General features: G+C 34.2%; 1 protein-coding gene across 6 annotated transcripts in view; it reads left to right on the top strand.

The window, feature by feature from the left end:
* Positions 1–16,322, top strand: part of SNX29 (sorting nexin 29) — a 146,835-nt gene that overhangs the window by 35,219 nt on the left and 95,294 nt on the right. For all 6 annotated transcript variants that reach the window (XM_068908259.1, XM_068908262.1, XM_068908260.1 and 3 more), the window contains 3 exons: positions 3,173–3,236; positions 4,559–4,687; positions 14,484–14,566. In XM_068908259.1, coding sequence (XP_068764360.1) covers positions 3,173–3,236; positions 4,559–4,687; positions 14,484–14,566 — 276 coding nt within the window. The remainder of the gene's footprint in view (positions 1–3,172; positions 3,237–4,558; positions 4,688–14,483; positions 14,567–16,322) is intronic.

The following is a 16,322-nucleotide window of genomic DNA, read 5'->3' on the forward strand; positions in this document are numbered from 1 at the left end:
AGTCTTTCAGCTTTATTTTTTCTACAGTTGCTACTTAAATTGCTATGGTTATGTGGTCACTCTAATGCGCCTTTAACTCTGTTCTTGCCAAAAAGGTGGTTCTGCCCATTTTTCCTCACCTTTAATGACTAAAAAGGTATTCTGTTCTTCCCTGACTGCTTTCTGTTATGTACCTCACGCGAGCAACAGTATTTTTCTTAAAAGTAGCGCAACAGAAAAAAAATCTCATTTTGAGGTGGATCAGTTTGTTAGGACACTTTGTGTGCTTGTGTAAACCCTCGTGCCAGCACGATGGAGGCAGTAGGAGTGATTGAGACAGACTGAAAAGTCCTTTTTGCTGAGAGCCTTAGGAAGACAGATTAAAGTAGCCATGTAATCACAGCTTTGGTTATGAATGCCATTAATATTATGGGGGGGAGAAAGCAGAAGCCTCCAGAAGATTTAGGGGTATTTTTAAGTTAGTATTTCATACGCCCAAACTTCCCTTTTGGCTTTCCTACAGTATTTGGATTCTTTTTTTTTTTTTTTTTTTTTTTTGGTAATGCTTTATGGAGAACCCATCTGAAGATGCTCAGTTGTTGTACAAGAATATTCTTTCTGTGTTGAATTAATGGAGTGCAAAATCCCTCTAATGACCTATTGAAATGTTTCTTGCTAATGTCTATTATCTCTCACACTGTAATGTGAAATGGGTAGAAAAATAATTGTCTACTTTCTCCATGACCAAAGAATCAGAAATAATTTGAAAAAAATCTTTAACAAAAGCAAATAGGATTGGCTGATTTGAAGTGACATGAGAACCCTTCAGAAGAAGAGGGAACATACCAGCAGGTTAACAACGCCTGCCTTTAATTGTGGTGTCCATACAGATTGATACATTGAACTTTTTAATTTTGACCACTGCTAGAGGTGGGCAGACGTCATCTGGTCCATAGTACAAACCTAAGCTTTTTGAAATGGCAAAATCGTGTATAACTGTAGTGAATATAAAGAAACATATGGTTTAACTGGTGAACTGAATGTTGAGAGAAACGAGTTGTTTAACAGCTTTGCTTGAATAAATTAAGTGAAACCAGTTCTGTAAGTTTAGTTTCAGTAAAAGCATGAAAAAATTGCTGACATCTGCTTTGAATACTTGCAGAAAAGAGTTGGCAGATTTATTATAAACATAGCACCATTTAATTTAACTTTTGGGACAGATGTTTTAACATACATACCTGTCCCTGCTCTCATAAAATTATTGATGACTTACATGAAATTATTAATAAAGACTTCAAAAAGATTCTAGTTTAGAACATCTCCTGATGTTTGCTAGAACTCATGCAAATCTTGAAAGATCTCCTGGGTTTCGTGTTTTCATACAAGATCTGGAAGTCAAAATTTCAAAGTAAGCAATTAAGGCCTTGTATTTTTCTATAAATTTATAGTAAATAGTAATAGTACAGCTATACAGTTATATGGTAAAAGCTTTATAATAGCAGCAGACTCTGGGTGAGGCAGAGCTTTGAGATGACACTTTTTCTTAATGGCACTGAGCTACTCTGGTATCATTGTAAAAACTAATCCTAAAGAAAGTAAGATGTGGTGATTTACATGAAGACAGATGGTCCTTAACTCATCCCCTCACTTGAGCCCTGCTGACACTGAAAATCTTTCCGGAAAATCAGTGGCGATGCAGCTGAAGGCTATATTTCTTATAAGATCACTAAAATTCTCTCATGATTCTCTTTTCATTCTTGATGTAATGACGAAAGGATTTTATGAAGATATTAGGAGACAACAAGGTTTTGTATACGTTCTTTGCCATGTCAGGTAAAAAAAAACTCTATCTTAGATGCTTCATATATCTTTTTTTCCTGGGGTAAAGTTTGATTGCAAAATGTAGCAATTTTAACTATTACTATATTGATATCAATATACTGTTTTGCTGTGGTCCTCAGTCCTTGTATTCAGCAGTAGTAAGACTGAACTATAGGCTGTAGGGTGGGGTGTGTGTGTGTTGTTTTTCTTTTTTAACCTTCTTCGGACTTCCTCTGTTCTCTAAAGAATTGAGTGATTTATTGCAATTTTTTTTTCTGTGACTTCTTCTAACATTCAGTTCCCAGCAGATGTTTTCATTTTCCAGACTGGGTTATTTTTCTGGAAAAAAAAAAAAAAAAGGGGGGGGGTGGGGGTGGGGGTTTATTTAAGTCAATTTTGAAAACAAGTTGTAGAAGCACTTCAGTGTTGGAGATGGAAAGAAGGAAAAAAAAAAATTTGTTTTTACCTTCTCAATCAAAAATTGGTAGCTAAATTTTTTTCATTGTGAATGCTTTAATTACATCTGTATATTTATTCATTTATGTAATGTGAAAGCTATTTTATATACACATTTAGTAAAGTGTTTTTTCTTGTGCAGTACAGTATAACTAGAAAAGTTGTGTGGTTGGTTTCCAAATTCACCACTTACATTGGAGAGCTGAAAAAATATATTGCCTCTAGCTTACTATTTCTGAATAATAATGTAAATTCTATCCTAAAAGCCTGCTTAAATGATAGGTTTAGAGTTACTAACAGTTATGTATGTCTCCTTTTATTGTTTGAGAATACTCTCATTTAGTTAAACTACAGAAATCTCATTGTCTTTAAGACATTAGATTGAGCAAGAGAAGAAATTCCATGAAAAGGCAATGTCTTCATCTCTACTCTGATCTCACTGTAATAGTTATATTTCCTGTGTTAGAAATCGCTAGGAGGATGAGCAAGCTTAAGAAGGTAAATGAATTAGTGTATTTTGTTAATATGCTTATGCTGAAAGCATAAAGATGCTGAAAGATGCTTTGTTCCCTAAGATGTACCATGGGGCTATGATTAAAACACAGGCAGCTGTAGTTATAGGCAAACTTGTTTACATCTGTATTAATTTGTATTAAAGCAAGATGCAAGCTAGTTTGATTTGATCGGTACTACTGATACTAAGACCATTGTTGTATCATGCGATAAATACCCTTGTTGAAACATTGCTTAAATTAGTGATGTTATGAGTATTTTTAGGTGCTTTGCTGAATAGGAAGTGATGTTTATATTATTTTAAGTGTTTTCCTGAATTAGTGTCATTGTATACATGACTGTTCGATCTGAAACAAGCAAAAATGCTCACAGAAACTCACCTCTTTTTATCCCTTCTCTTTAGATGAACTTCGGCAGGCTATCGTGGCCATGATGAATAGAAAGGATGAACTGGAAGAACAGAATAGGTAACTTCTTTGTTGAAATTATATACTGCCTCTTGACAAAAAATCTGTTGCATTTAACTTCTCTAATACAAGCTCTCCCTTTGTGCAAAGCTATGATCATGATCTTTTTGATGTCTGTATTACTTTCCTGTGAAAGGTAAGTTTAATACTTCAGTATTCAGCTGTAGATGCTGAAGAGTAATGTTTGCAGGCTGCTTTTTCCTTTGCATTCAAATCGAATATAGCTGTTTGTCCTTGGGATCTTCTGCTGGTTGTTATTCTTTCAAAACCAAAACTTTTAGCCAAAAGAGTCTTAAGACAGCTTTACAAACGGATACAAGTTGCTCTTTGTGCAAAAGTTCAAAAGGTTTCCTTTTTTTCCTCTTCTGGTGCAGAAATGGTGTAGGTCCACTAAAAATCAGCTTGACATATACCGAAAGTGACTGTCATTTGTGAATGTCTTTATATTCATGTGGGGCAACATAATGATGTATACAGTCATTTATATAAAATGCTATCAAACCTACTTAGTATTTATTTATTATTTATCTGTTTGGGGCACATGATTAGAATAATGAAAACATAAATGTATTTGACATGTACTGACCCTATACTAATAGAGCTTTTTAATATTTTACGTTTTTCATAGAAATTTTCATTTTTGAAATTTTTAAAAATGTTGATGCTACCAATTGATTCTATTTTCCTGCCTCTTACCTCCCAGCTCCCGTAGTTGCGAGTTACAGCCCCGTTTTGCTTTTTTTTTTCTTTGACAAAAGAACAGATTACTTTGGTTGTTACTCTTATATGTCATGCTGACCTTTGCTAGCTCATCAAAAGTTCGATACGGAGCTCTATGACAGTGAGATTTTGTCTCTACTGAAAGTCTCTTGCTCTGGCTAAATAAACATATTGCTTATAGATTATTCTTGAAATGTGAGAATGATTCTATCATTTGAACTGAAGCAGTAAAACCAGATTATAAGCTATTTTCCATGGTAGTAACGTCTTTCTTCGTGTTGGTACAGCAGATAACAACATAATTGGTTGTGTTCTGGCCATGTTGATGAGATTGTAATACAAATGAATACTAAACACTGTTTCACTTAAAGCTGTCTTTGAATGGGTCTTTTTCCCTTGTAGCTTTTCATATCTTTGTGTAATCAAATCAGGTGCATTTATTATATTAAATAATGAAATTTTAGGATGGCATTAATAGTATAATTCAGACAACCTACGACATTAATACTATAGTTCAGGCAACCTACTTCGCAATTCATAGAGTATCCTCTAATTACTGGGTAGCATTTGCAGTGTCCAACAGATGCTGCTGCCTTTTCCAGATCTCTGAGAAACTTGCTTGATGGAGAGATGGAGCATTCTGCAGCTCTTAGGCAGGAAATGGAAAACTGGAGAAGGAAAGTAGCAGAACAGGAAGAGCGACATGCCACAAAAGTCCAAGCCTTGGCAAGGTAAGAAGCACAGGAACAGTCATAAAAAGTAACCGCAGTTGAGGAAGGGAAAGAAAAAAACTTCTGCATGCAAGACAATAATTTTCAGGTAGTTTTCAGGAGCTCTTAAGTGATTTAGGTTTGGAAATGTCATTGACTTCTGCTTGGATTTAGCCTTGACTTCTGGAAGTTTTTTGAATGACTGACAAATTTAGTGACTTTCTAGGGTTTTTTTGTTTGTTAAGTATTAACAATAATTGAGAGTTAAAATATTAGTAAAATCACGGCCCCAGCAGAAAGAGTATTAGTCAGCAGAAGTTATGACAACATGAAGTTCAATTTTTAAAAAGTAATTAGATGGAGACTAAGCAATATAAGCAACAAAAATAGTGGCAGTTAGGTAATGAGACTAGAAATGAAGAAATGCATGTATGTGTGAGATAAAAGTAAGGAGGAGACTTTTCTCGCTTCATATAGCTTCTTTTTGTCCAGTTTTAACCTCTCCTCTCCCCCCCCCCCCCCTTTTTTTTTTATTTGGTGTATGAGAGAGTCTCAGTAGAGGTATCTGCCTTATATATATATATATATTTTTTTTTTTTTTTGTCATATTGGATATACGGTATTCTTAATGTTGTTAAAGTATCTCACTCTGTCTGCAAACAGTGTTTCCCAAATCTCAAGTTTGAGATGATTTAAAATATAATAGGCCAAAAGTTGTTTAAAGAAATTTTTGTCGTAAATTTCAAATCTTTCAAGTATTCCCTTTACTCATATCAGCTTCCCAAGGGAGGAATATGAGATGGTCAAGGAACTCGGGAGTCTTTCCTTTCAACAAATAATATTTATTACTTTTTTTCCCCCCATCAAATCTTGTGTATATAATAAAGGTAACTACAACCCCCAAATCCAGAAGTGTTTCGTGTTGTTAATTCAGCCTGTCAACGTTATGCTATCGTAGGATTTCTGTTACGTTTGGTATTAGATATATGTGCCTACATGCACAGTAGACTTCTTTTGTCTTTTATTGTTCTATTTTGTTTCCAATTAAATATCTGAAGTATGTTGTGATGAAGAATTTGGAACAAGGATGAGCTACTAGTGTGCTTTAAGCTTTAACAAGGCCTAGAATGCTTTTCCAGTTCGTGTAGATTTCCTGGCAGTCCTGCTAATTTCAGAAGCCAACAGATAGTGTCACAGGTGTACCTGAAAAACAAGAAGTATTTAAGGGCTACCTGGAACTGTTAGATTCCAGATAGTATCTAAATTTATGTTTTGCCATTATTCAAGAGTATGAAGACTTAAAAATAAATAAATAAATAAAAATTAATAACACAAGGAAACTTTATGAAGAGACCTATGATTTAGTCTTCCTCATTGTTTTTCAGTATTAACAAAATAAACTAGCAGTAAACAGCTTATTTAAAGTATTAAATGAGGGTCATATTATCCTATTCTATAACTTTCTTGATTTTATAGATCCTAAATAGCTACAGGAGGTGTGAATATGTTGTTGGTATGATGCTCTAATCTCAGGAGGAAGCCCAAGAGAGATCCTGGATCTGCTGTTGACTCCTTCATTCTGGAGCTGGATTGCAGCTATCTGAACTTTTTTGCCAGTCGCAGAACGAGTCTTGCTGCTTCAGCAAATGGTGTAGTTTAGAGCATACATTGTAGCTGTACAGATAGAGCCAAAGTTATATGGGTAGAAATGTTTTTGTTTCCACCGTATTATTTGTAAAGCCTTACACAACTGGATTGTATAATGCGACTGGCAAGTTTGGTTACATCATCTTCAGAATGTGAATTTTTTCCGTGTTATAAGAAGGTTTCATGTTGTTTGCAGATACCATTGCTTAAATCTGATTTTTTGCAAAGAAGACAGAACAGGACTTGAAAGGGCATGTGCTGTCTTTGTTTTGTTTGAGTATTAGCCAGTATTGGTCACTGAGGTTAAAGGCTTGGGAATTTTCAAGCTGCTATCTAGGTGTAGATTCTGTTACTGGTTATATCCCCTGCTGTAAAAATTTAAAAAATTCTCCAGAGTGCATCTCTAATCTATTTGTATTGCTCTGAATAAAATAGTAGGGTAGTTTACTGCTTATTTTGACCAGTGCCGATTTCTTCAAGCAAAGATGCTGGAAGCTCTCTAGATAATACTTACAAAATAGTAACTTCACTGCCCAAATAAAGCTTGGACCATTCCATAGACAGCAGTTCTTGCTTTGGAACATGAATGTTATTCTAAAGCCGTGGAAGGGAATACCTAGAGGTTGAATTTTTTTGGACTTGAATATGATGTTGAATACCGAAGAAAACTTGTAATTTAATGTCTGTCTTCACGTGTCTCTTTTTTCAAAGCTCTCCAGATGTAAATTATATGTACTTACTTCTGTTATGATCAGTTATTTACCTTTCTTGTATTTGCAAAAAAAACCCCAGGAAACAAAAGCCATCCTATTGTCCTAAGTTTGTTGATTGCTTACTGTAATCTAGAACATCGGTTTAATTGTCTTCATGGTTTGTTTTGTAAGCCTTTGTAAGCACTGTTATGAGGAAAGGCTGACACTTTGCAGCTTCATTGGCTTTGACGTTAAATGAACTCTTGGTTGAAGAAAGGGAGAAGGAAGGAAATGATGAAGCATATATTGACTATGTCATTTTTTTGAACTTATTTAGACCAAACTACATTTCTACAGCAAAGTCAGGCTGTGCTCTAGTTCTGGAAAGATCAATACATGCAGAATAAATAAAACACTACAAGATGTTTTGCTATCAGTATTTGTATTGCTTTCAGAGAAGAGAGTATGGCTTAAAGCCATGAAGCAGAAACTGTGATTGCAGGCTTGTAGTAGAAATATGGCACATGTATTGCTCAGCCCAAAAAGAAAAAGATCCATTGTGCTGCCACATCCTTTCTTTAGAAGAAAAAGTGACTTCTTGAGTACCCCGTTTCCTTTCCTCTAGTCTTCATATATCATCAGTAACACTGGTGCGCTAGAAAATATGTTGTTTGCCAAGCATTCAAATCTAATGTAACATACTTCTGTGCCAAGAGAAATGACCTGAGGCAAAAGCTGAATCTTGACCAGTCTTCCTAAATTGTTTCTGCAGGACTGCTGCTGACTTTGGGGAGTTGATTTTAGACCACTATATCTATTTTTTCCAAGTATTTTCTTTGTCTGCTTGCTAGACTTGGATTATGTAATATAAATTTAATTCACAATGTTGCTTTTCTTGTTTGCGTTTCAAATCCTAACAGTGATGCTAGGCATTGCTCAATTTAATCTGGATCTAATGTGTAATGCTATTCAGCAGTTACGCTGAAAGAAAAGAATTCAAAACCCCTTTTAAGCTAAATTTCTTAAGATTAGATGAGAAAGAATATTTTCGCTAAATGCTGCTATAATGGCATGATTTTCTTCTTACGACTCTAAATTAGCTCTAAACTGTAGTGTAACCTATGGTGCCTAACATCTTGGGGATGATTCACACGTATAGTAAGCAACAAACCTATTCCAAATGTTAAATAAGGCTAGTAATATGCATGTCTTATCCCAGAGAGTTGTGTTTATTGTGTGCATGCACAGGCATAGTGCTTAGAGTTAATCGTAGTGAACTAGAACCGCTTATAACTCTATGCTGGATAGTGAAACTAACGTCAGAAAACAGCAAATTTAACAGTTTCTTTTTGAAAATATGTATTTAGGATGCTACTAATTCTGCTTTTGATGACACATCAAACCTAACTACTCATGTGGAGGGAGGAAGAGAGAGAGAGGGAGAGGGTTTGCTATTCAGAAGATGTGCAGTGATTGGGATAATGTAAATATCATTTAATATTCACATTTTAGGTAACAGGATTTGTATAGTCATACTTCTTTTGACTCACTTCCCCCCACGGTGTTAGAGTTTGCATTGACATGGGGAATGAGGTATTTGTCATGCACATACCCTTTTAAAGAATAGATAAAGAGCTTTTATTACATTGTCTAAAGAGATAGTTGCTTAGACTAAAATGTAATCTTTTTTTTTAATAGGTTCCTTTAATTTCTGTTATGAGTTAGATCGGGGATATTGTGTTGATTGTTTTTCTGAAAGTCAGTTTAACCTGTCACATGATAAAAACAGTGATGGCGGATGATTACATGCAACAAATTCTTGTGGCACCAGTTATTTTGGACTTTGGATGTATTAATGATTCATTAGAACCCATTTTCTGGCACACAAGGAACTTTGTAGACAGTTATTTTAGGACTTAGGGTTTTTCTATTAACTTTTTCATTGATTCACTTTAAGTTACAGGTGATGCTACTGCAATACTGAGATTAGTCAAGAATTTTTACTAAAAATATTTTAAACCTGGAATTTGGAAAACAGAATAGTTTTGTTATTGAAGAAGTCAAAATGAAATAACAAAAACTGTGGAAATGGTTTGGAAGTGCTGTATAATACATCATATGAGTAAGATGAAACTAAATTTCAGATATTTGGCAGTAGTGAAATTCTCACCATTAACCTTGAAAATGACTGAACATATGCCAAGAGTAGAAAAACTTTCTAAATTGCAATATTCTGAATGTCTTAGGGCAAGAAAAGTCATTTAATAACAGTCTGACTTTCATAATTTGATGAACAAATGTACTTCAGAGTACTCTACTTTATAATTTAGCATGTCTCATGTTTAAAAGCTCTTGAGCAGAGTGTGTCATAAATATCTTCTTAAAGGTTTTGAGAACACAAATTTCAGTTTTCCTGGGTGATAGGAAGGAGAAGAAAGAGAATAACATTGCATTTGTTGCTTATTCAGGTTCAGAAGTTACTCTAGCTTTAAATTTTGGAGCAATTAATTATTTCCTTCTCTGGTTGTGTTTTATTAAAATAAATATTGTTCATTTTATGAATTGAAAAACTAAAACGATATTGTTAATAGCCAAGCTATCATGCTGTTTTATTAACATCAGAAAAATTGTTAGCAATTTTAAAAATTATATGAAGGTTTTTAAGGTATTAAGCAGTTATTTCAAATACAGTTGAAGTGTATTTATTAATAAATTTTAAAATCGAAGTTTAGGATAGATACTTACCATTTGTTCTGGTGCTTTCTGTGATGAGTATTTTATTTTGCAGTAAATTAAGTAGAAAAAGAAATATCTATTCACTGTAAAAACAAATGAAAATGTGCACATCTTGGTACATCCGAAATAAGCTTAGAGTATTAAAAATTATGTTCAACGTAAGTGTAACTCACCTTCTTATTTTTACCTGTTCCCCTGTAGTAGTGCACATCACTGAAGAGCTATGCAGCTACCTCGGAATGAACAGTGTTGTATAGCAGATTAACATAAAATGCCAAATCCAAAAGTGACGTACATACTACGTTACAGAATATACAGTGATGGGAGGAATGCATGTTCTGCACCTCGAAATGCTTGTGTCAGTTAACTGAAGCAGCTTCTTAAAGAGGAAATGGAGGAAAATAATATGTTGCCCTGCTTCTTAAAAACTAATATTAATATTTCTTTATTCAGTGATGATTTTTTTCTTCCTGCTTAGTTAGTTGTGACATACAACAAGTTATCAGTTTTAAAGAAGGTGAGATATGTTGTTTTATAAGAAAAATGAAGAAGTTGGTTAATCTTAACTGCAAAGATGATTTTTGCTTTTTCAGGTGTGATATTAATACTAAAAATGTTCTGGAAGAAAACAATTGTTGTAGAAGGAAAGAACTTCCCTTCTCAGTGTTTTTCTTCCTCAGACCCCTATCATAATTTACACTTGAACACTATGTTATGACTATATTGTGAGAATGGTTTTTCAGTTTATCATGTGTATGGTGTTTGTCTTTCATGAGAAGGAGTTAAGTTTATCACATTATGCCTCTTTACAGGATGGATTTTTTTTGTGTGTATGTGTTTTTTTACTGTATGTAGTTCAGCTTCCACTTTGAATTGTAATACTTTAAGTTTCATGGTTCATTTAGGTTTTACCACAATCCTAGCTGTTTTCTGATTACAGTTATTTGTAATCCTACTCATAGGATAATTCAAGTTGGAAGAGATCTCAGGAGGTCATCTAGTTTAACATCTGTATGTAGACTATATATTCTTACAGCAAACTGTTTTCACTTCATTCTCAGGATTCATGCAATTGTTTGGTTATTTGGAGATCTGGTACCTGTATAGTGTTAAAAAAAAAAAAAAATCAGTTTTTAAGAAGAGACAGTCATCTAATGGATTCTTTGTAAGCCTGAATTTAGAAGACAAACAAATATTTTCAGAAAAAGTTCCACACCAAATACTGGTTAACATCTGTTGCTAGTGCTAGAAACTTAATTACGTTATTCTTCAGGCCAGTATAGATGAGATACATGAGATGTTACTCTTTTTCAAATTCTTTCCTTGAGATGTTCATTTTACAGACCCCCCCCCAAAGCAATTTTGTACTATTTTGCAGGAAACAATTGTTTTCTTTTACTGTTGAGGTGTAAGAAAATAAAAGTTTTATCAAAAATAGGGAAGAAATTATATATTGACTGTGTATTTCAGTTTTCCTGATATTGCACTAGAGCTCTTCTAAAAGGCTGCCAAATGAGGCAGAAATATGTTTGAGTCCTGCCAGACAGAGGCAGCTATGCTGGAGTGATGTTCGAAGCCCACATTTCCAGCAGCAGAGAAGAGGCAACCTAAGAACCTTTGGGTAATTGTGTAGAGATGTTGGCTTGGATACCAAAATGTATTAATTGTATTCTGGCAGTTCTTGCCTAACCTGTATTTGACTGGATTTTGTGATAAATGGAAGAAAAAAAAAAATCCTTTCTTCCCTCCTTCCGAGCTCTTGCAGAATAACTTCTTTCTCCACAACAATCATCATAACTTAAAGACAAGTTCTTCTTTCACCTATTAATAATGCTTTTGTAAGTCAGCTTTTGTAAAACACTTTCTTCCTGCTATGCATTTTTCTTATGAGCCAGAAATTTTATTTTGAAGAACATAAGACACATCTCATCTGATTTGCATGGTAGGGCTTAACTATGCTTGGTATGTACTCGGATATATATGTATACACACACACACACACACACACACACACGTAACTACTCCTCACAGAAGAACTGTGGTCATTACTGGAAAATAGTCAACATCCTTCTACTCCCCCTCCAGTAACAGCAGTTTTTGAAAAAGGCCATTACAGTATGGGGGAGGTGAGGGAATACTTCATGTGGTGGGACTTGGTCTTTCTCCAAGAACACAGCAGAAGTCCCAAGAGGGAGGTTAATGCACTGCTATGTTCTGTATAAATAGCATCTCTCTTCCATGCTGCCTTCCCTCTGATATGAGAACTTGTTATCCTGTTACATTAATCCTATTAATATGGGAGAAACCCTAGGGAACAGTTGCTATTTTTTCTAGCATGACAGTGAGCAAATGCATTTCATCAGTAACAATACATGCTATCTTTTCAGTCATTATATACGTAAGAGTCAAATTATACGCTTCCCGAAATGTTGACTTTTCTATATTGTTAAAAGATCATTCTTAGAGTAGTTTTGACTTTACTTTTAGGCAGTTAAATGCTAATTAAAAAAAATACATAGGAAATATAATAATTTTTTTACTTTAAAATTAGGCGGGGAATTGAAGGTACTTGAAAACTTGAGTTTATTACTTAACTGATCATTTCTCTTCATTTAAGTTAGTCTTCCAGAAAAGATTCTTTATTGCTGAGGTATTCTCTGGCCCTGTATCATTCATGAATAATTTAAGAAAACTTATTTTCAATAAAACAATATTTTATTTTTGTATTAGCATGATTTTTTTGGCTGATCAAAGTGACTATATATTACCATTGAAAATTAAACTTTTTATTATTGATGTTTCATTTCATAGTTTTAGAAACAAGGATATCTTACACCAGTAATGTCAGTTCAGAAATTGCTGTACAAACAAGGCCTAAACATATATATCATCTTAACAGAAGTTTACTGAGTGTTTTTTCTTTTTTCTGACCTTGGTTTTGGTATAGGAATTTAATAGGATTCTTAAGATGTTTCCTATGGTTTGTGTATACGTATACTGGTTTCTGATGAATTTTCAAATGCATCTGACGTAATAGAAATACATGATGAATATTATAAATGTTACTTTAGGGATCTTGTGTAGTGGCTCCTTGTGCTTTGTTAAATTGATACATGTTACTCATGTATCACTATCTAGGTTTTAATACTTATGTTCCTCTTTGTTACTATGTACTGATTCATGATGATAATTAGCGGTGTATTTTTTCCTCTAGTTTTAAGCAAAGACACTGTTAATGACTGATAGTGGATACACATGTAATTTTGTAATATTTTTGGTATATCTTCAGGAAAAGTGCAAAAGACAAAAAGCTAACTATGCAGTGTCTAACTATGCTAACTATGAATCATAGCTAACTATGAGTCTTAGGCAATTTCTCTGCTTAAAAGTGCTATAGAACGGGTTACACTCTGCTAAAAGGTCAGTCCCTGCTGCATTGGGTTGTAAATAGTTTGTTGGAACTTCTCCAAATAAGAGGTATTTTGAATAGTCACAAAACTATTAAGAGACTCCGTTGCTTGAAAAACCTTCAAATGAAATAAAAATCTATCCTGCTGTCAGAGACATATGGCATTTACAAGTTGTTATATTTAAATGTGTATGTACTTCTCTGATCATACCTACAAAGAAATATTGGAAATCTGTTCTAATCAAAAACTAACTTTATAATAGTCTTAGGAGAAAAATTACCAAAATGCTTATTTATTTATTTATTTATCCTTTACAATACAATGTTTGAAGATGTTCTGCTAATCTGCCTCTCTTATGTGTACCCTAATTATTTTTCTTCCTTTCTTGTGTGCAATCTCTGTACACCTTTCTGTAATCTGTGTAAAATATCTAGAATTTCATCACTACTGGAGTTTGTACCCCTCCCATGGCATGATTTTGACCTGTCCGTGTTGTTTGCCCTATGACAAGTTCTGGCTGTCTTGTGTATTACGTTATGTGCTACGCTGGTGGCAGAATGTGATTCCTAGTATTTCCACCTTGGTATTTTCTCTCTCTTCACTCCAAAAAATTTTAATTAAATTTCTTCTGTATAAATACTTCTATCATGAGTACTTGACGAGTTGAATGGTCTCAGGCATGTAATTGCTTTTTCAGTCATATGATTTCTCAGCTTTGTTTAAAATTCAGACTGTTACAATCCTCTGCTTCCCCCCAAGTACAGACTAAGGTGCTTAATGTTGCTAGGTGGAGCTAGGATAGTAGCAGATTTGAATACTTGTTTCCCTTTGGAATGGTATGTGGAAAGCTGTTGCCCTGAATATCGTTGTCAAATAAAGTTGGCATTCCCTTACAATGAAGAAGTCAATTTCTAGAGCTGAATTTTTATTTGTTTGGCGTTAAATACTTCAACAACTAGTAAAATAACTGGCTATCTGAATTTTCTTGTTTAGTATCTTATCCTTATTTTATTCTTATCCAACTTTTGGTTTGGATAGATAATATCAACATAACGTAGTATATAAAATCTAAATTAAGTAATTAATTCCAAAAATCAAAGCTTTATAATATCTACTGCACTGGTATGTTTATGTGGCCCTGGAAAACTATTTTTCCTATTAGTCTACTGCTATCATTTAATTTAATGCGTAAGTAATGATTTTTTTCATCTTCAAGACAAAGCCTACATAAAGCTAATCATCACAGATAGCATATTTGTTTCCACTGAGATGGGCTTTCTTCCTCTATTTTGAGAAAAGACTAATATTTGCTCAAACTGTTCTTATCAACAGAGAAAATGAGGTGCTTAAAGTGCAACTTAAGAAGTATGTAGGAGCTGTCCAGATGCTTAGAAGAGAAGGTCAAACTGTGGAAGGTAAGAATGAAATGAAGGAAAAAAATCCATGCACAGCTTTTCTTTTTCTATAAGCTATCTCTGAGGCAGATTATTGGAGGAATAGATATAGTAACCGAATGATGAAAGTGACTCTGGGACTTCTATAAAAACTGACAGTAAAAGAATAACTAGTGAACAACTAGATCTCTGATTTACAGGAATTCACATTGTTTCTGGATTGATCCTGAAGCGCGTCACTGCAGATAACCAGCTTCCAGTCTCCATAGACAACCAGCATCCCAGTTCTGTGCCAACCCAAGTCCATAGCCACCACTCCAGCCGCATGAAAAAATCCTAGTATGGCTGGGGGAATGGTTCGTGCTCTCCCTGGCTACCCAATATAACACCAGCCTTCCCCCTGTTGAAAGTACCACCTCTGAAAAGTGGTACAGTTCTATTTCTATGAGCCCTATCTCTGATGCATCTCTGACTGGGCTATTTACTGTTGTGTGAATAGTTTTGTAACACATTGATACTAGACAAAGAATAATTTTATGTGATGGCATACTATCATACATTACTACTCCGCAGAAACAACTTTTGGTTGTTGATGTCCTTGCTGAATCTTCCTCAAAGTAAATAAAATAATCTACATGAAAGTAGGCTTAGCAAGAGATAATTCTAAGTCCTCTTCATTTCTTTCAGCCGTGGTAGAATAATATCTCCTGATAGTGAAGATAACATATTTGATAGATTTTCCTTTTGAGTAGCAGAGATTTTTTTTAACTAATATTTTTACTGATTTTTTTTTGATAGGTGAGAGCTTTATGAAGGTGTTAAGGAAAGTGTCCTATTGAAAACAAGTAATAAAGAAACTAGCAGATGAAAATTTCATTTAAAAATGATCTTTCAATTAATATCATATTGGATCGTAAGAGCACTTTGAGAAGATAAAATTTAGCATCTTTGGTGTATACTGTTAGTGCTATTTGAAGATCAGTATTTGTAGACTCTACATGAAATACACTTTCTGTTAAGACCAGACACTTCACTTTCTTTGCAGAAGTGCTCTGAATCTAATGAACAAACTTTGCATCCTAAATTTGCAGTTAGATGAACAGCTGTGTTCCCTGTGTTTCTTCTGTGGGGTCTGTGGGGATAGAAGTGCTCCTTGATAGGGTAGTTTGGAGCCCTGATTTTGAATCACTTTCTGATGGTGCCTGTATCCCCACTAACTGTAGAGGGAATGTTGAGGGACTAGGTGGCTTTTGAGAAATTGGCAGTGTCTTTTCTGGAATGGTCAAAGTTGTGGTCTTATAGATGGCCATATGAATGAATACTGCATTAATTGTGCTCTTAAGGGTGACCCACTGTACCAATTTGTAATTCAAAAGCTTCATTCATCCTTAGAAAGGATTGTTAGTTAGAACATGCATTTTTACTTCTGACATTGTTTGAGTGTAGATTCACATTAAAAATTATTCATGAAGACTATCTTTTAAGCTTCTTATAGCAGAAATCATCTTTCATTAGATGCTGACAGTTTCCATAATGAGTGTAATTATTAAAAAAAAAAAAAAAAAGGAAGGGGGATTTCTAGGCTAGCTATATTCTGCCATGTTAAAATGATGCAAATTAGTGAGTGATAAGAATAGAAGCTGAGTAGGATGGTCAGATTTCATAGATGAAAAAGGGGGGTGGAAGGGTACCAATGATTCTAAAAATGAATAAGTATATCCTTTAAATTCAAAGGTTATTTAATCTGTGGTAAATTGCCTATAATATTGATCATTAA

The sequence above is a fragment of the Struthio camelus genome, chromosome 15 (assembly GCF_040807025.1).
Source record: "Struthio camelus isolate bStrCam1 chromosome 15, bStrCam1.hap1, whole genome shotgun sequence".
Lineage (NCBI taxonomy): Eukaryota > Metazoa > Chordata > Aves > Struthioniformes > Struthionidae > Struthio > Struthio camelus.